Genomic DNA, 21,525 nt, shown 5'->3' with positions numbered 1-21,525 from the left:
AAGAGGGCGAAAGAAAAACACGCCAATATATCCTGATAATCTAATTAACACAATAATTAGATTTTTTTATGACACTAACTCATTTTCAATCTAACTAACAGTTGTTGGTAGAAAATGCTGGTAGTAGCTCTTCGTAAATTCAGTCATCAAGTCAGGCATGGCTTCAGGCAAATTGGTAACAAAGCGAGCGGGACTTCCAGAGTATCTTGCAAATGACGGTACCACCGTCTCAGCTGGTAATACAGAGTTGTCTTCTATCATACAACAGTCTTTTAGTACACATCTTCTGCCCTGAAATTAACAATAAACATTCATTTATAAATCTAATTCAAGCACTTTTACATTAAATATAACAGATCTGAGGAACTCATACAGTTTTTAATGGAATGTGGGAATAAAGTACTATTTAACTAGGTAGAATATTTATTGCGAACACAATGCACGTGGCAAGCACACGAAGCAAGCGAGCTGAGCGCCAGGATTTATTTCATTTAGGAAAGAATTTGACCCTTAGCGCTGCTGGTTATTAAGGAAGGGCCAAATATTTGTTTTAAACAAAATGTACGTGGCAAGCACACAAAGCGAGCGAGCTGCTAGGTTAGGCTTCCATCCGCGCGTTTTGCGACAAGTTCAGACTTGTATTGTTTATGTAAAGGAATGAATTATGCCAAACATTTGGTTTGGTAAAAGTTTTGCCAAACATTCAGCCGAATATTAGTATTCGGTGAAACCCATGTTCGGCCCATCTCTACTGGTTATATTAGATTGTTATGTTTGGTGAACAAGGTAAAGATCGAAGAAATTAAACCTATTTAAGTAGTTATCTAAGTTGGTTATCCGGGTGGAATGAAGAATAGTAGGATGACATCCATAATTTTCATACCAATTTAGATAATTTTTCAACAATTTTGCTTGCACTATATATTCTTTTGGAATGTAGGTCAGTGCTCTTCTTAAAGGCAATAGGCAATTTTCGACCCAGCGCTAAATTTATAAATTGCTATGGTAACGCAATCAGAGGTTCTATTACGTAACTTTTCTGACACTTGCTATCACAATGAAATGACAGTTTTGGTATGAGAAAACTGTCATTTGATTGTGATCGCGAGTGTCAGAAACGTTATGCAATAGACCCTCAGATTCTAGCAATACTTACTATGACAACATTCTTTCCGATGTAAACATAAGAGCCAACCACAGCTGCATTGACCACAGCGTTTTCTCCAACAAATACATGGTCACCCATTTGAAGTGGGAAGAATGCAACTCTGAAATAAAACATATCATCTATTATATTTTTTTAATATCATCTATTATAATTAAGACTTCTTGTACAATTATTTATTCACTTTGAGGATTTTGGAAACGGCTCTAGTCTAGACTAACAATTTTGTTGGAATTTGACATGTGAGTGTTTCTAAGGATGGACCATTAATCTAGCTTGGTTTTACCTCCGGAAAACCTGCATTTTCAAGTTTATTAATAATGATTTTTGAGGCTGTATTTCACAAAGATTGAAAATTTTGATAAGCTCTGTCAACATTCAGGTTCAGCGGTATAATGTTGGACTTGGAGGTAAAGGGTTCAAATCTAGTTTACATTTTACTTTTAAAGCTTATGTGGATATGTATCTTTTTCTTCAAAAAAAGAACTTCAAGTAAAACTTGGTCCTTGAGGACCTGTTTGGAGTGTACCTTGAGGTACTAATGAATAAATAACAATTTTAAATCTATATTAAGAAAACTAAATGGAAAAATTGTTTGAAAAAATTTCAGAATAGCTGCATTTATTCTTTGTTGTTGTTTGTAACTATCAGGTTTGTATGAAAGAAATTGTTTAAAATTTATAAGCAAGTAAAAAAAATGAATTTAAAAACTACATAGAATGTGAGTGAGACAGAATCAGAATATTCTTGTCACATTTTCATCATTAGTGTACCCGCGCAAAGACTAGTTAGTAAAAGTTTGTTGTACTGTTTCTTACTCACCCTTTGCTAAACTTTTTAAAAGGAGGCCGGATGACAGAACCTTTGCTAATGATGCAAAAACGCCCTGTTTTCACATTGGCTAGGTCGCCCCTGATGATCGCATCACTCTGAACTATCACTTTGCCATGCAGGACTATGTTCTGAGACCCACATAGCACTGTTTGCCTGCTGACTTTGTTTCCGGAGGCCTGTAAATAAGAATTTTAAACAAGGGTAATTCAATTCATCAGAATTCGTATCATACAACAATTTGACGTAAACCTTACAGTTTCCACGTATTCTGACTTATTGTAGTATGTGTCTTGAAGTTCCATTTTAACCTTTTTTTATTGAAGAACTTTAATTTCCTTCTTTGTAAAAACCAACCAAAACCCAAAAACCAAATACGTACGAAACACAATACAATGTCAGTCAAGTGTCAATGTCAAGTTGATTGACAACTTTTCAAACCATTCGAGACCCTGCTTTAACTGTTGCTTTGGCAGAACGGTTACATACAGTGTAAATTTTGCTTTAGTGTAAAAACTTTACACTAAAGGAAAATGTTATATGAATAATAATAGTAATTAAAATACTGGCCATTATAACTGATAAACATTCAGTTCAAAAGCCATTAAATATCATTTGTCATTTAAAAACAAAAAAAGTTTTTTTTTGTTCTATTTAATGGCTGGTCTGTAGATTTTTTTTGGGCATCGCTAGCCAGCATTCAGCATTTATAAAAGTTATTGACACGTCCATCTATAAAAACTTACATTAATTTACATTATTTTCATAAAAATGAATATTTTCAAGTACTTCTTTATTTAAATTAATTATTGAGGTTTTTTAATGTTCTATTGATTTGTTGAATGTAAATATAATTTTATATTTTAGGTATGTCTTTCCATCTTGCATTTTTTTAATAATTTTGGTACATGTTATACTTATCTGTAAAAAAAAGTTAAATCACTGACAGATGAAATTGGCGGCAAAGTTGACTAAGTTACACAGTGAAAGTTTACTTTTTGCAACATTATAAAAAAAGGGAATTTTAATATTTAATATCTACAGCACACTGAAGTATATATACAAATGGATAGATATGTCGTTAGAGAACCTCGAAGTGGAACTGGTAAGACTTTGTTTGGAACTATTTAAATTAGTAAAAATAAAAACATAAGTTAGTATAATGTAACCTAGCAGTGGTAGATTATGATTGTACGTACATACCTACGTAAAACGAGGCTACTTTGCACCGATTTTTGCTCCAAATTTCGTAATCTTTGTTTTATTTTAAAAAATATTATGCTGTGGTATGTTCATATATTATGACTGTATTTATGTAAAGTACATAGATCAATTTATTGGGAATTCTATCGGGTACCGGGACTTCAACCTGCAAGACATTTAAACAAAATACCTTAGATGAATGATTGGTCTCGCGCGCTCGCTCGACTAGATACCGCCGGCGTACTTGTCAAATGCGGCAACAAATAGTACGTCGAAATCGGCGTACCTGAGCCCGAGGCGAGTCAGTCGCGTTGCAAACTGTGTGTAATGTGCATGTCCCGAATTTTTGTTAAATTTTGGTTATAAACCGAAGTAAAATGCCAGTTTTCGCAGTGAAACTGTTTAAAAATAATACTACAAGAAATAAGAAGGACACTGGGATCACATACCATCAGTAAATATCGTATAATTTCGAAATTACAAAATAAAATAACATGAACCCTAAACGCCATTCTGTGTTGCCGCGTACACAAGAATCAAATTCCCCGTGGTTGAGATTTTAATAAATTGAATTTTATTGTTATCATCATTAAATGATGATAAATTTTAATAACTTATTTTATTTAAGTATCTAACGTAATTATTATATATACATAACCTAGTTCTATATTATTTAATGTTTATCTTTGTGATATTATACACTGAAGGTGTATAAATTGTTACCCGACACTATTTAATTAAGGGGTGAATGTGTCTTAAAATTAAAAATGTTTTTCGTCTTCCCAGTCAAAAGCCCGATCAGCTGATTTACTTAGGTATTACGGGAAACGAAAAAATTTTTTTTTCGTATTTCTACCCATTTTCCTGAAATGTTAACTTTTTACCCGACTGCCCGAAGGAGGGTTATGTTTCAAGCGTATGTATGTATGCATGTACCTATGTATGTATAGTTTGTTTGTGAGGCCTGATCATTGATATACCTACATCATACCTACCATTTTTTTAAAGAAGAAACCTACGCCTAACCTATACACAAACCTGTTTTAAAAACTATCTGTTTTAAAAAAAATATATATACCTCGTTGAGTTTCGTGCCGGATTCTTCTCAGCAGAGGTTTTTCCGAACCGGTGGTAGATTTTTTTTTGACATTCATAAGTGCTTGTTGTAGCCTAAATTGAATAAAGATATTTTGACTTTGACTTTGACTTTGAAACATATTAATACATTTACTCTTAATTACTTCTTAATTTCTAAGTATTTCCCAAGATACATTTTGTAACCAGTAACTTAATAGACCACAGAATAATTTATTTTCCCAATAATTAGGGTAACAGTGTAGCAGCTGGCAACACAATTCGTCACGCACACTAGCATCCTTGCAAATTGTCTTACACCGTTCTTACGCACACTACAATAATGAGTTGCCGCATTCACGAACGTTTTGTTTTTAGTTAGCGCGGTATCTAGTCGAGCGAGCGCGCGAGACCAGTCATTCATCTAAGCAAAATACATAACTGGAGCATAGTTATCCAGTGGGGGGGAGGCGAAGTAGCCTCGTTTTACGGTACTACTTACGCATAATTATAAATTTCAGAATGCCTACAGGGGAATCAAATAATAGCGTTCCCGGCGAACACAGCCGGGAATAACATGATGTAAGTATTTTTTAGGTGCCTCCTAAGTAATGAGACAGAATTTGCATCTTTTAGCAGGGGAGGTCGACAAGTGAAATGTCTAGACGTTCAATCTCAAAGGCTTTATTCTTGTTTTTTTTTTTTATATTATTTTCTTATGGAAGCTTTGTCGGTTTTATGTTCTTATAATAAGGGTTTTATCTTTTGTCACTTATTTTGAAAAATAGAATCTTTTAAAATTTTAATTTAAAATGATAATTTTTAAGTAACAGAAGCTCGGCTAAAATTATAACATTTATACTTTACTACATAGGTATAATTGGTACTTAACTAGGTAAATGGTTTATTCAACTTACAAATTATTTTGTAGATATTATTATTTACTTTACATAAGAAGTACCAACAAATTTCTAAGAATAGTTTTTCAAAATAAAAGGTGTTAAATTAATGCACTGGAGTAATTAGTTTTAAAATCTGGAATATTTTAGCATACATTGATGTGTTTATGAATACCTCAAGTTTTACGGAGTTTTGCTCAAATAAATTCCTACTATTACGGCATTTTTACGGCCGCTAAATCTAGGCCGGTGAATAAAAAGGTTTTCACAATCGAAGTAGTTTGTCGTACCCTTTTTATCCAATGTAACTGCCTAGATAAGTAAAATTTAAACGTCATTAAATACATTTTTGTCACCGTCAACCAATGAAATTGATATTCAAAATATTATGTTTGAATAATTATGGTTTGAAAAAATCAAGAAGTAAAAAGTGGCAGAGAGATAAATTAGCAAGAGTGCAATCTTAAACTATTTATTATGCCATTCCTATCATGAAAAGTAATACCTATGCGTAATTGGATACATCGGGTAAGTTTATTTTATCCTTTTTGTCCGAAACATTTGTATTTGTACAAGACACTGACGCACGGCCGTTAGAATTTAAGGCCAACTAGTGGTAAAAAATGGCTTATCGTGTGTTCGCAAACTTGTGGTTATGGCACTACTACGAACCGATGCGGGTTTTTTCTAAAAAGAAAGTTGCGTTGTGAACAATTTCACTAATAGAACCCAAGTGGTTCCCAAACTGTCCATGTGTACGGTATGTTTGTATGTACTTATTTGGTTGTTAAATGCTTTATTTTATTTAAAAGTGTCAGAAACATAATCGGTTTTGTTTTGGAGGTATGTTTGTCATTTTTTTCGCAAATTATGCAACAAGGCCTTGATGCATTTTTTCAAATATTAAGTCAATAAAACAAAAAATAAGTCTTTGTTAGGTAGCTACACAGTTGTAATTTTATCCGTGCGATAGTTGCTATGGACTCTTTCCCGGCCCATAATCCGTCCGGAAATAGATAGTTATCTATTGTCATCGTTCTGTCGTACTTTTTCAAGTGAACACTAAATTTATTTCCAGTATACTATGGATCCGAGACGTGGTGCTTTACTTTAGGCCTTATTAGGACGGAGTTCTAGGGCATGGAAAAGCAGCTTGGTATTTCCTGGTAAATAAAAGAGGATCCAGAAAACAAGGGTCACCAATTGCCAAAGGAATCAGATCTTTTAAGTTTTCAATGACCGGGCTTACTACGGAAACTAACGGCATTGAGGATGAAAAGTTCGTGTGAAGGCAGGGATCCCAACACAGCCTTACGGATCTCCGACAAACGTAAGTGCACTTACCTGGTTTACCGCAGGTTCGTGAAAACAGGTGCTAACAGTTTAATAACGTATCCGTGGGTAAGGCACTATGAACACGGTATACTAGGCTGAGAAATTATATCGCATTATGGGAATAAATTCATTACTGTATTTAGTAGAAAATTTTATTATGATCATTAATGAATATTTAGTTTATTGATAATTAAACAGGTTTATTAATTGATCATTCATTAGTTGAAAAAGAAGTATTAAAAAAACGGTTGCACCAATTGTTAGAATGCACGGAATGTTAAACGCATGCTACGTCACACGACGGTACCTTGGTCGGAACGTGCTACTCGACATAGTCTCTTACGGGGAGAGTCTTTAGCCAGTCCAAGAACAACCATGACACGACTAGATTTGAGCAAGCAGCTATTGTTTTTTTCTCCATCATACACTAAAATATTTGTTTTAGGTAATGCAAGGTCAACAAAACGCTATAATCTCAGGAATTGACCCTACTTATTTGGCTGCGTATTCCAACAATACTCCATATGTAGCAGGTATTCAATAATAACTGTTTACAAATATCAGATAAACATCAAACCACAACAAATACAACAAAGAGCAATACAATACATTACAATACCATCATAACAAGACAATGAGTTCTAATTTGAAACGACATAAAATTAACACTAAAGATTTCAAGGGGGCTGATTAACGAAATCTCATGTATGAAATTAAATAAATTTGAACTGCTGGGATCAAAAATAATTCATCTACCTGATCTAGGTCGATAATTTTTTCACTGCACTCGCATTTCTAAATCAATAGGCATAGATTTCTCGATGCGAATTATATCAGATAACACTCCGAAAATTGGCACGCTGGTTAGTATATTATAAAATTCACGTAAATTGCCGTGTAGGTACATTAATAAAATACGGGTGTTTCCTGTAACACGAGCGGGTGTTTTGATAATTAAAACATAGATCGTACTCGTCAACCTGAACGACATGAGTTCAGCGACTTTTATAAATAATTAGTTTATTTTATTATTTTTACTAAACTTTAAAGTTTATTCGAAGAAGCGCAATATACATACCTACCTAAAGCAAAATGTTTGATATTTCTAGCGTGACATGCGACGTCAGTTGGGTTCTAGGAAGGCGTATGGCGTACATTGATGACAGTATTTAATTTGTATGAAAAAGGGAAAATCTAAAGACTATTATTTTTAAAAGTCGCTGAATTAATGTTGTTCAGTTTGACGAGTACGATCTATGTTTTAATTATTTGCTCGTGTTACATGGAACAGAGGCCGTATTGCCTAACGTTTCTGATGCTCGCGATCGCGATCAAATGACAGATTTCACATACAAAAACAGTCATTTGATTGCGATCACGAGCGTCAGAAACGTTAGACAATACGGCCTCAGAACTAGGTAATTGCTATAATTGTCAATACCCATATCACATCGAATGTATTTAGCAGGACATCAACATCAACAAATGCAAAGAGAGATGCAAATGGAAAGGCAAATGCAATTCCTGCCCGATCCCCCGTTCGGCAGCGACTATCAAAATCGTAATTTGATGCTTGTCGATAGAAACAACTACAAAACATTCACTCCTCAAGCCGATTCATGTGGTAAGATGCAAGATGATATTATTATTGTCTACAATACATTATTTAGGTGGACTCTACTCTGGGTCCAGATTTATTAAATAAGGGTTCAATTTATTCATAAGGCACCAATACTACAGCAGCAGCTGTTTATACTATAATGACATTATGTTTATGGTCAAAAATACCACAATAGGACTTATCACGCTAAACCCATGAGTAATATTTACCTCGACGTCTCGATCACATTACAGTTTTCCAGTTTTTGACTATGAGTGAAAATTACGAAAGTTTCATAAAACGTTATATTGTGTTTGTGTCCTGTAGAGACTCCACGTCCACAACAAGTCGAAATTTCAGTACCCAGAGTGAATAACTATGAGAAAGTCAAACCGACAAACCCCTGTCTAACACCTCAGTTACCAAAACACACGACAAGCGGTAAGCTTTGTAATTAATATGCTAACTAAGATATAATAATCTCAGTATTTATTCTATGTTCTTATTTTAATAAACTTATGAATTACAATTAATAAAATCAGTAATTTCCAAACATTAGTGCTTTAATGCTCAAAATATAAATATCATCCTTAACACAGCTGTTTCACAGTTTATTATAAATTTAACCCCGGAAAAATCGTAATACAGCTGAACAGCCTTAACTCCGCTAACTCACCCTAACAAGCTCATTACAGTATTTCGGCAAAACTTGTAATGACAAACTTTGTCATGCGTCTCAAAATACTCCGCCAGTTATACTCCATTGGGTTTTGACTTCAAAAAGTCTGTAATATCAGCATTAGAGACGTGATTTAACTTAAGGAGCGTACTTAAACGTGAGACGAATTTATTATAAAATTTTAGGATGAAATTTTGTTTTGAGCTTAGTGTTTTTATGCTTGCTTATCATTGAACTAGTGGGTTTCTGAAGAAAACCGTAATAGCGACAGTCAATTAGGTTATACATGCTAATACTCACAAGCAAATATAACATGTCACTTTTCATACAACCTATCCGAAAGTTACCCATTATTTTTTGCTTGTCGGTGTAGAAATGATTATAAGTCAGTAGACTTTATGTTATTTATTTATTTAACCTACTAATAGGTAACTAAAATCGTTATTAGAAAAAGTACCCTTACCCAAACTTTATCGAGGTTGAAAAGAAAAGTTTACTGAAAAGAAAGTACTTAAAAGTTAACCTTTAAGTACCATTTTGATTTCCGTAGGTTTAGGTTACTAGCTGCTATAGTCAGATGTGGCAATTCTAAAATCTACATTCATAGGCTAATTCAACCAAGTTCTGTTTTGAGTCACTATTTAATTTACTACACTGTATTTAGACCGATAATTTACCACCATTTGAGAACGTAGAGCTGCCACATCTGATGGTATCACTCTTCTGTCTGACGACCCCAATTTAATAAAAAAAAGTGTCAATGCAACAGAACAAATCTAAAACTTTCATTGAATCACATTTGATATCGCAGTTCCTAAGAAGCCAAATGGAATAGAAATTCTGAAGAACGAATTACAGAGCCAAATCTTGACACGCTCTGACAAACTTAAGGTAAGTGCCTCAAGTTTCGACATTGGATCCTTTGATAACAACTTGGGTGGCTGTGCAATGGAGATAGATGAGGATTGGACTACATGTGTTAAGAAACTTGTGTACATTTTAAACTTGTGTCCTTATTTCACGGAAGGACAGTTGTGGGAAAATGTTTAGGAAATCAATGTTTCGAGGCTTCTTGCGGTTCTGTAATTTAATTTTGTCATAGGTCCCTAAAATCTAATCTATAATACTCTGTATGTATAGCAGATATCAGTTGCGCTATAAAAAAACTTCTTACAATACAAATACAATACAATACAGTACTTCTTAAATTGATTCATACCTACTTCTTTAATATAAATAATTCATTTTCACATAAAATTATTCTTAAGTCAAGAAGCAAGCGAAAAATTCATTGGTTTATGTTTATCGGTCGCTGTACAAACAAAAACCGGCCAAGAGCGTGTCGGACACGCCCAAAATAGGGTTCCGTAGCCATTACGAAAAAATTAAGTAATATTTTTCTAAGCATTTCGTATTTTATAGGGAATCTTCCAAGGCTGCTATTTACTCTTAGGGGCTGTTTCACCATCCATTGATTAGTCTTAACTGACGGTTAAACGTGATGCCGTCTCTATGATTTTTCTTCGAATAGACGGAGACGGCGTCACATTTAACCGTCAGTTAACACTAGTCAATGGATGGTGAAACAGCCCCTTAAACTACAAATAATTCTCAAGCAAACATAGCCGTTATAGTTTTCCTTGAAAGTTTGATATACTTACTTCCATCCTGAATTTTTAAAAAAATTTCCACCCACCTGTTTAGATTTTAGAGGGGGGGGACGCTCGGTGTTAATGAAAATTTGCACTTTAAATTTGAATATTTCGGTAAGAAAACATTTAATCGAAAAATAGCAAACCCTTAATGGTTTTAAAATGCCAAAATCACCCCCACTTTACGTCTTTTTTTTTTAAAGTTTTTGTTGTACCATTTTGTCGGCATAGTTTACATATATATCCATGCAAAATTACAGCTTTCTAGCATTGATATTCCCTGAGCAAAGCCACGGACGGACAGACAGACAGACATGGCGAAACTATAAGGGTTACGTTTTTGCCATTTTGGCTCCGGAACCCTAAAAACATATTCAGGAACAAAAAGACTTTCACTTAGACTCCAAGACTCCAAAACTTTACCAAAAGCTGCCGTTTCTTATAATCTCTGTCAACGTATCAACTGGACTCATAAAATGAAAACTTAAAGGAATGGCCCGTCATAAAAGTAACTGGGCCCTTCCCCTTTGTCGCAACAGTAATGGCTGTGATTTCGAAGAAGTAAATAAAGTGTCTTCATTGAGGTATAAATGGCATTGTAAGAAGATCAGTCACATATTTTACTTTTTTTATATCTGGCACACTAAAGTGTGCATAAATATCTGATACGACTGTATTTCTAGGGTCGGCCGGTAGGACGTGTTTGATATTTATTATATTTGGATGTATATGTTTGCGAATGCTTCAATATTTTTTTATCACACTGTCTAATCAAGAAAATGTAAGTTGACTAAGCGACGTAGATATGCTCATTTTTTTACCGCACCTGTGTGTGGTGTGGGAATTTTTTTCTTAATTACCAAGATCTCTATTAGATTAGATTTTTTAGAAAAATATGGCTTTGTCCATTGGAGGACAATTTTGCCAGTGTCTAGTAGGTTTTGCCGTTGTACGGTAAAAAAATTCTAGAAAACGAAATATGAGAGGTAATGGTGGATGAACGATGATCTACCAAGATCTCATAAAACCGAACTATGAAAATAATGTCAAGGGCTTGAATGTTACAAGATTCAAGCTAGACATGGGGAAAAGCGTTACATTTTGATATCAAAAAAGTCACAGTGAAAAGTCATCGTGACTTTGTCACGCCAGTTACTCGTATCACTGCATGATATTTGTGACACGTCACGGTCCTGTAATGAACGTTTTTTTATCACCTTGTTATTTCAGCGTGACTATGTCACGCCTGTTACTTATATCACCATATGATATTATCGCGGTGCTATTATGACCGCGTTTTTGTCACACCGTTAACAGTCATAGGCACTCCACAGCGTCGTGATTTGAGTAACAGAGACTGTGCTAGGCGCTAGGAACAGTAGGAACGTATGTGATTTTGTAACGTTGTTCTTTTGTGAAAAGTCACAGTGACACATTTTGACGGCGAATCACAGTGACTTTGACACCGTGACGTTATTTGTCCCCCATGTCTAATTTAAGCGATTTTTTAAAATTAGTGGCCCGCAGACCCGGAAGGAATATAGAAAAATGGAAAATACTTATAAAATATTTTATGTGTAAATCTCTGTGTATATACCTGTGTTTTCTGTGCTGCTTACAATGTATTGGTGTGCAATAAAGAGTTATTGTATTGTATGTTTGGATAATTTTGTGCCACGCTAACAAGGACGTACCTAAGAACACAACTAATTTTACAAAAAAAAAAAACAAAACTATTTATTATTTATTGAGTTAAATACTGAAGTGCTCTATCTTGATATCTTTAAATCTGTGTTTACAAAGGCCGGTGCTCCAGTTGGATGCAATATCCGTCGCTTTGTCTCTTGGAAATACTGGACTTTTTTGTATTGAACTAAGAAATGGTTGGATTAGGAACCCTAGTGTGGAAAGATTAACCTTAATTTTCTCTTCCTCTTTAGAGTTAACCAGAAAATTACTTGGTATAAGAATATAGAGTTTATAGTGATTCCTGAGAAGTTTAATTTGTATTTTGTTTGTGTTTTAAGAAGTATTTTCAATTTATCAAGGTTTTTTTTAAGGGAGCATGCAGTTATTTAAATAATACTGTTGTTATTCAGTCTTTTACTAACTATTAATTAACAGATTCCCGCTAAACATTTAAAATAATAAATAAATTTCAAAAACGTATATCAGGTCCGACTTAATTTTTTAGTTTGATTAATTATGATTTATTTGCTTAATTTCATTTGATTTGATTATTTTCGTTTATTGATTTTATGTCATTGGCCAAGTGGTTAATTAATTATTTATAATTTTATGTTAGGTACTTGCGTTGCCAATTAAGCTTTAATGTCAATAAGTGGCACTTAATTTTACGGTACTTTGCTCGGCAATTTAATTATTTGAATAGTTATTATCAGATCTCAAATTGGTCATTTTTCATATTGCTCGGAGATTATGTATAATGACTCATTTATCACTTGGTCCATAACATATACAGGACTTGCTTGTAGAATTAATAATTGTATCTACACCCATATAGTAAATCCTCAATTATGCGTTCAAAAACCATAGGTAATGACCAGCATTACGACATTGGATTCTATTATGAACACGGTGCTGCACGACCACGTGCAGCAGCAGGTCGTCGCGGGCGCAGCTCGTGGGGCAGACATACCTAACTCTAGTTCTCGTTAATGCAGGTCATTCTCAATGGTTCTTGAACACATGATAAAGGATTTAATATATGGATATAGACAAAATATTGTATGCAACTGTACGTAATTAGGCCTCAAAACGAAACAGTTGCATAAAATACTATTATTTCAATTCATTTCATAGGCGCTGCACAAAAGAGGACCGAGGGTATTCTCGGGCCCGGTTGAAAAGGTGCTCAAATGGCATAAGGCTTTACAAGATGTCGGTGTTTTAATCATCTTCGAAATTGTTGGTAAGTCTGTGTCGTAATTACTCGCTTTAAAAAAAAACTTGGTCACTGGTGTAGTCATTAGCACCAATATCGGGCATAACAACGCGTGCATGAATATCTGATACGACTCTATCTCTAGGGTCGGTAGGACGAGTTAGATATTTTTCCATGCTCCGCTGTGGCAGATATTTATGCAGGTGACTGTACAATCGAGTTCATAAGCTTCTGAGCAAAAATTTGATCAAAAATATGTGAACACGACTCTATTGTTAACGACGTAGAAGCGTGTTCAGATATTTTTGATCAAATTTTTGCTCAACTGTACGTGTTTTGTGCTCAAGATTTTGCGAATAATAGATATTTGCATCCAAAAGGTGTTGGTGTTTAAATTATAGTTGTGCACTTTAAAAATATTAAATGTCTTTTGTCTATTCTTCTAATACAGACTCAAGATTTGAAAAACTTATGTTTTTTCACATACTTTACTGATTAATTACGATCATCATCATACGAACGTCTACTGTTTTAATAAAAGCCTCCCACAAGCCACTTTAGTAGGTACTTAACGACAAAACAAACTGCAATGGCCACCGGTTGGTTGCCTCCGATTCTCACCCTAGGTCTTAGATGGAGAGCTGCCAAGGCTGCATTATCTGATTTCTCGAAAAAATAAAATTATGACCTTAAATTAGCTTTAAATTACAACATAAGTAAGAAAAAATATTATCAATTACAAATCTACTCCCTAGCAAAATGCGTCAGCATCAGAGCAGGGGAGTCGTGCGCAAAAAATCTTGTGATCAGAGACGACAATGGACCAGCAATGCAAGTGGTTTATTACGAAATAGACTTCCTTCTGGCAGAACTAAAGCTTCCTTGCACTGTGAGGTAAGTTTAAAACTAAGGGGTGATTTTGAAAGCAGTATGCTTAAAGAGGCTGTAAGGTTGTTTTAGTGTAGAGATTTCAATTTCACGAACGGCAATACCTAGTAGCTGCAAATATTATTTCATAAATCTTATTTCAATGGTATACCACCACCATTTTACTCGCTAATTCTGCTGTCATACGGCAGTGCCAGAAAATAACAGTAGAAGTAGTAGCGTGCTTGTACTGCTGTATTTCAGCTTGGCAAGCAAGACGCTGACGAAATTTGCGCACATCTTAGTCCTCTAGGATGATAAAGCATTTACAATATTTAGTGTTTCGGGTGTCCGTGGCCAGTGGTACTATCAGTTGACCTTTTTGCTTGAATGCCAGGCCATGTTTAAAAAAATATCTCGATGTGATCAATCGCTTACCTTGTAACCTGATAATGTCATTGGCCGATCTTGCCTTACGCTCCGTTTTGCCTCATTTGAAGCACACCCAAAACCATGACAAGTTGGTATGTAGCGCTGTAATATGGCATGGTAGCGCTTGGTATTTAAAAGGATACCTAGTAGTAGAATGATGATATTTAGATAGTAGTAGATGAATACTAGATGAATTTAATTAAATCAATGTAAAATAAAGAAACAACAGAAAATAGTCACGAACTAACATTCACTTACAAAACCTACAGAAGTTAAGTTTTCTCTGCATTTTATTAAACGAGACACTGGAGAATATAAATTAATGCTTTAAGCACTCCTCAGTTTGGCTTCCCAATCCCCAACTTAATAATATCAGCAAATCCTAGAAAGCTAAACTGTCACCCTGGGCGGACAAAATTGCCGTAACTCATTTCATTTGGCCAGCTCCGAGTCATATTCCGGTGACCTAGATCCGATTCCAAACTTGCTTCACAGTGTACAGATTAGAAAAGCTTTTTGAATGCCTCTTTATGCACAAAGGGGCATTTTAAAAGAACATCATATTTCACGATTCCGTGTATTAACAATGTCCCCTTGGGAGGGTTGGTGGGATTCCGTAGGGAACGTAAAATAAACCGTTGTTATAAAATTTATCTCTCGGCTAAATATAACTGCCACGGTGGCGTCGTCACCTAGAGCATGACAATAAAGAGTAGAAAACGAATGAAAAAAATAACTAAAATTTTGCATAGGAAATTGTTGCACTGTTGGCGAATTTTAAGTTAAAATATGATAGTAAAGAACCTGGCGCCCTCATTAAACTTCTTCTTTTTCTTGTTGTACAACGCCATTTGGCAAGGTAAATATCGTAGTTCAGTTTTTAGGGTTCCGGAGCCAAAATGGCAAAAACGGAACCCTGTTTCGTCATGTTTGTCTGTCCGTCCGCGGCTTTGTTCAGAGACTATCAATGCTAGAAAGCTGTAATTTTGCACGGATATATAAGTAAACTATGCCGACAAAATGGTACAGTTAAAAATTTTAATTTTTTTAGGGTACCTTCCATAGACATAAAGTGGGGGTGATTTTTTTTCTCATCCAACCCTATAGTGTGGGGTATTGTTGGATAGGTCTTTTAAAACCATTAGGTTTACTAAGACGATTTTTCGATTCAGTGATTTAAAGTGCAAATTTTCATTAAAATCGAGCTTCCCCCCCCCCTCTAAAATCTAAACCGGTTGGTGGAAAAATTAAAAAAAAAATCAGGATGGTAGTAAGTATTTCAAACTTTCAAGGAAAAATATAACGGCTAAGTTTGCTTGAGAATTATTAGTAGTTTATGAGTAAATAGCAGCCTAAGGTATAAAATATACCTAAACTTGAAAGATTCCGTATAAAATACGAAATCCTTAGATAAATATTACTTAATTTTTTCGTAATTTTTTTTTTTATTCGACTGGATGGCAAACGAGCAAGTGGGTCAGCTGATGGTTAGAGATGGTAATGGCTACGGAACCCTATTTTGGGCGTGTCCAACACGCTCTTAGCCGGTTTTTTTAGTAAGTAGTTTTATACTACTTTATGTGTTATGTTTATGTATTAACATTATAACTAAAACAAAGAAACAATACTTTAAGAAACAAACTTAACCGAATTCAAGAGCTCATAATATGGGTTCACTAATGTTTCGCAACTACCGTTTGTGCAACCTGATTCATTTCGCAACTTTTCATTTCGCAAACTAAAACTGTAAATGTTTCAGGATTTCTATAAAACTAACCTATCCTAAACTAAGGGGTTTTATACGTTGGCCCTGAAATAAATCCTGAAATATTTACAATTATAAGTTTGACCGCTATGTGTGTCTGTCTGTGGCGCCGTATAGCTCTTAACGCATACACTGCAACCTGATTTCCACAGGTGCCACCGACGCACATGAGCGTTCAAAATGTATGAATAATTATGACAGCGGCACTAGGCAGTCCCGAAAACGCATATATGCTTCGGTGGCAGTGAATGCGTTAAACGGGTGGAACGACTTGAATGCGGTTTTTTTATTTGAAATCAGGTTTTCTAGCCATGGTTCTTAGACATGTTTCAATCAAAATCAGTTTAGCTGTTTTTGAGATTGAACTTTGAAATGACAAAGTCTGTGGATTTCCAATTTTTTCTTGGTTAGGTTATACATGAAATGTTTTTGGTAGATACCGTACGATTGTTTAGAGCGTTACCAATTCCAATCTGTGTACTGGAACTGCACCGATGAGTTTTTGGGACATACGGACGTTTTCGTCTCAATGAACTGGATAACGTAGCTCGCACTCGATATCGCATTACGCGCTGTGCAGTGTTCGATATGTTCCGAACTTCGAAATCGGTCAACTTTATCGATTCCGATGTGAGAATGTGTAACTAAATAGCAAAAAAAAAATACTTACTCGTAGGTAATTTCGATTACTAATTCTATTATTGCTTATATTTTGTGCACTCATTCCCTCAAAAGACTGGTGTGCAAATTTTTAGGCCAGGTCACCGTCACTTACTTTAAAAATTCCAATTAATTATGCTATTTAATGAACAATGTCGTTATCACATCACATCAAGTATCAGTCACATGCTCAATACCTTTAACCCTTTTCCAGGCCTTGCTAATCTATATTAGCGTATCTATAAACGCTACTACAAAATGAATCATAGTTTTATAATTGTTTAGCTATGAGGGATTAATAAGACATAAGACGAATATTTTTAACAACTTCGATTGAATTTGTACCTTATTGTAAGTTGAGCATATATCTGTGGCTCCAGTGAAAAGGGGTACATGTCGAAAAACCCAAGTTTACAGGAGACGCAAAAAACAGTTACGCCCGAGATGATTCAAACTTACGTTCATTACACTTGTATATTTACATATACTAATAAATGTGGTATGTTAAAGTACTAAATTAATTGCGCTCTTTCTTATGGGAATGTTATTTTTGCTCTTGATCTATTAGTTTATAAATTAACTACTTGTATCCAAAATAGAAGTATAAAAATAAGTGTAAAAAGGTTCAAGTGGCTATATATATCGCTATTCACCAAGTTTTCGTAATTTTATACGAAGTGAAAAAGGGTACGCATCCGGAATGTTTTTTGTAGTACATGTATAATATTATCCACAGAAGACTAGCTTACGAACTAATGGTGTAGAAAATGATTGCATTTTTCAATTTATGCAGTTCTTTGGACTTTATTACAGACATAACAGACATGTAGCCTTTTGCACGTTTTTTTTTATTGTGTTTTTAGTTATAAGTAGACTTAAATAATAATGAAAAATTCAAAATGCTACTTGTATCCAAGTTGAGTGAATAAAACACACATGAAATTATTTAAATATCTATTCAAAAACGCTATAAATTTTTCAAAAATCTCACATGCAAACATAAAAATGCCCGTTTAAAACAAACTTAAAATTTCTCATCATTAGTATCTAAGTATGTCAAACACACTAGGTAGAGGGGATTTTCCGCGTCTTCATAGAAGACATACCGTGTGCCATTGATCGTCATCATACGTCTTGTATTGTAGTCAAAATTAGGAAATTCTGCCTTTTTAAAACTGAAAATTGCAGTCTCAGAGATATTACACTTTTGTTTGTCCTCGTTATATTTTTTTTGTTGAAGTGGCCCTTTTACTTACCTGCTTCGCTGTTGCCTCATTCGACAATTCCCCCATTTGATGATACCTAATTGATAGTCTCATGAAAACCCAAATTTAAAACATTTTGAGCATTTATCTCAGCGAGCAGGCATGGACCCAAGCCACTTTACCGATAAGAAACGGCGGCTTAAGAACTCGCAAAATTTCAAGTGTAGCTTTGCCGGCATTCCTATCTTCGATCCACAGCACGCTAGATCTCGCAGGTAGAATACTCAAAGCTCCAGCAGGCATTAACTACGAGATTGCATGCTTGAACGAGGCCACGAATGACTCGCTAGCTGGACCGAGTCCAAATCTCCCGTCCAAACCACATAGGCGAAGGGCCTGGAGTACAATAGCCTCCGTCACCACCTTATAGGCATTAATAGAACCTATAACAGGCAGGGACCGGGACAGACTGTTAGCTGTGTCCAAGCCAGAATCTGGTTACTGGCTCCATGCATACCCCTCTCCCAACACTATAACTTTTATCGACCCAGACACTACGCATAGCTGCTGGTCTACGGCTGGGAGTTGGGATCTGCGAAAGTAACAACTGTGTTTCTTGTGGGGCTCCAGTGGACCGTCTAGGCCAACATGGCCTGTCCTGTTCCTCAGGTGCCGACCGACTGTCCCGCCACGCCACTCTCAACGACATTCTCAGAAGGGTTTCTTTAGTGCCAACGTTCCCTCCGCTCTGTAGCCCCAGATTGTACGGAGCGATGGCAAGCGCCCTGACGGAATGTCATTGATACCCTGGAAGACTGGCCGTGCGCTGGTGTGGGACGCTACCTGTACAGACACCCTGGCGGCGTCCTACCTAACAGCAACTACCAATCGTGCGGGGGCGGCGGTAGACGCCCGGGAACGCCTCAAGGTCACAAAATATAGCTGTCTCGGCGCCCAATATCATTTCTTTGCTTTCGGCGTCGAGACTAGGTCCTTGGGGTAAGGGTGCGCTGGAGCTACACAGGGAGCTCAGCAATAGGTTAAGGGAGGCAACAGGCAACCCTCGCGCCGGCAGCTTTCTCGCGCAAAGAATCGCAATCGGAGTTCAACGCGGGAATGCTGCCTGCGTGATGGGCACCATGCCAAGAAGCCCACCTCTCTTTTTTAATTAAAGTTTTAGTTTTAGATATTTAAATTAAATAATAGTTTTAGTCCTATGGATATTTTGATTTTCTTAATCATTCTTATTAAATGATTGGTGTCAAGGGATACATCTTAATTAATACCCTTAAAATTAATGCAATGTGCCATATTAGTTTAATAATAAAATGGTGTAAAAGGATATAACTTAATCGCGTAACCGTCAACTGCGCAGCTCGCAAGCGCGTTCTCCCTGCACAAGTCAGCGCACACGATTGTGGCTCATCCGTGAGCGCCGTGGCTCCCCACTCACCCGCTCATTCCTCCGCGCAAAGACTTATATCATTTTCCACGTAAACTTTTTCATATTCGATTTGTGAAAACGGGCGCAGCTCGACTTAATCTTATATTTTATTTCATTTTTTTGTGTAAAGAGATTGAACTTAACTTGTATCAATGTAAACTAAATAAATCTGTTCTTGTTTTAGGGGTTCAAGTGTGCTTAGATTTTTTTACACCCGCCATATGAAAAAACAGCACGTACAACTAAATTTAGATCATAAATCACAAACAAAACTTTAGTTAATAGAAATACAACTTGACAAGTACCCTCTGTTGCTAACTTTTTTAAGGCAGTTCTACCCTTGACCACCAGAAAAGTCCGTTGTTTTAAAAGATATCTTAGATCCGTTTACACCAATCGATGCGTTATTTTTTTTGTGTTTTTTGGTCTATATAACTCAATTTGGCCAAATTCAGACTTGTACCCCTTTTCACTGGAGCCACAGATATTTGTGTACATTTAAATGTGGTCGCTATATGCACTACGCCTGGAAAAGGGTTAAAGGCACCTTTTTTTATTTACGACTGGAAGGCAAACGAGTAAGTGGGTCTCCTGATGGTAAGAGGTCACCACCGCCCATAAACATCTGCAACACCAGGGGTATTGCAAACGCGTTGCCAACCGAGAGGCCTAAGATGGGATACCTCACGTGCCAGTAATTTCACCGGCTGTCTTACTCTCCACGCCGAAACACAACAATGCAAGCACTGCTGCTTCACGGCAGGATTAGCGAGCAAGATGGTGGTAGCAATCCGGGCGGACCTTGCACAAGGTCCTACCACCTGCAATCTATGCTTTTAAGCCTGTTCATTTCAATTCACACACATTTTACATTTGTCTGTTCTTTTTAGCAATGATAACTAAGTAAGCAGAATTTTATTCCAAATTAACCTCTCAAGATTATCAGTAGGTATTTGAAACTCGTAGTTGAAACTTAATGTTAGTGATTAACATTAAGGGGCTGTTTCACCATCCATTGATTAGTGTTAAGTGACGGTTAAATGTGATGCTGTCTCTATTTGTTTTGTTCGAATAGACGAAGACGGCGTCACATTTAACCGTCACTTAACACTAATCAATGGATGGTGAAACAGCCCCTAAGTTTCAGATACTGGCAGTTGACATTTACATAGACGATATTCTAATTACATTTCAGTGGGCATTTATGGCCGTTTGTGATAGTACGTAGGATAGTACCTAGTCGTTCGTGATCGTTAATAACTAAACCCTGTACCATAAATTTCAGGGTCATAGGCCGTATGATGCCAGGCACTTGCAGGTTGCAAGCATTTAACGTGCGGGCGGCAACAGGCGATGACGTAGCTACGTTGTCCCGACGAGCGGCCGTGGCAAGTCATCATGTTGCCAAGCTGTGTAAAGAATATGGTGCTACCGATGATAAGAATTGAAGAGTTACTTTTGCTTGAGAAAGTTAATCAATACGATCTTATTCTATGTTAATAAGTTTTTAGATACATTTCATATTTGGCTCGGATTTGGTAAGCAATGTATGTTGTGGTGTTCCATTTTTGCTACGTAAGGAACGGAATCCTAAAAAGGAACCAAAGATTTCGTGAAAAAATAATAGGAATGAACTAAAATAATTACGATACGACCGCGATACCGATACGCGATTACGATAGCTATCGTAAGGTCGCGGGTGAGCAAGGAAATTATTTTAGTTCATTGATATGGACCTCCGCAAAGTAACGCCTGATTCAATAAATTATTTAAAATAATAGGAATTTTCCATACCTACCAAATTGCAGT

General features: G+C 35.9%; 2 protein-coding genes across 3 annotated transcripts; one reads left to right on the top strand and one right to left on the bottom strand.

The window, feature by feature from the left end:
- DCTN5-p25 (Dynactin 5, p25 subunit) lies at positions 1-2,396 on the bottom strand. The gene is made up of 4 exons (XM_074099767.1): positions 2,254-2,396; positions 1,988-2,175; positions 1,157-1,268; positions 1-291 (listed from the first exon to the last, which is right to left on the bottom strand). The coding sequence occupies exons 1-4, from the start codon at positions 2,299-2,301 to the stop codon at positions 91-93; spliced, it is 549 nt and encodes a 182-aa protein (XP_073955868.1). The 5' UTR covers positions 2,302-2,396; the 3' UTR covers positions 1-90.
- Positions 2,397-6,497: 4,101 nt separating this feature from the next.
- LOC141437314 (uncharacterized) lies at positions 6,498-21,325 on the top strand. Of its 2 annotated transcripts, none has more exons than XM_074100594.1 (8): positions 6,498-6,502; positions 6,953-7,040; positions 7,976-8,131; positions 8,435-8,548; positions 9,598-9,677; positions 13,262-13,370; positions 14,099-14,237; positions 21,002-21,325. In XM_074100594.1, exons 2-8 carry the CDS (start codon positions 6,956-6,958, stop codon positions 21,162-21,164), a joined length of 846 nt encoding a protein of 281 aa, XP_073956695.1. In that variant the 5' UTR covers positions 6,498-6,502; positions 6,953-6,955; the 3' UTR covers positions 21,165-21,325. The 2 variants fall into 2 exon arrangements, with proteins under 2 accessions (XP_073956695.1, XP_073956694.1); XM_074100593.1 differs by having other exon boundaries at positions 7,973-8,131.
- The last annotated feature ends 200 nt before the right edge of the window (positions 21,326-21,525 follow it).

Source organism: Choristoneura fumiferana, chromosome 17 (assembly GCF_025370935.1).
Source record: "Choristoneura fumiferana chromosome 17, NRCan_CFum_1, whole genome shotgun sequence".
Taxonomy (NCBI): domain Eukaryota; kingdom Metazoa; phylum Arthropoda; class Insecta; order Lepidoptera; family Tortricidae; genus Choristoneura; species Choristoneura fumiferana.
The sequence above is the reverse complement of the archived record's forward strand: the minus strand, read 5'-3'. Positions and strand labels throughout refer to the sequence as shown.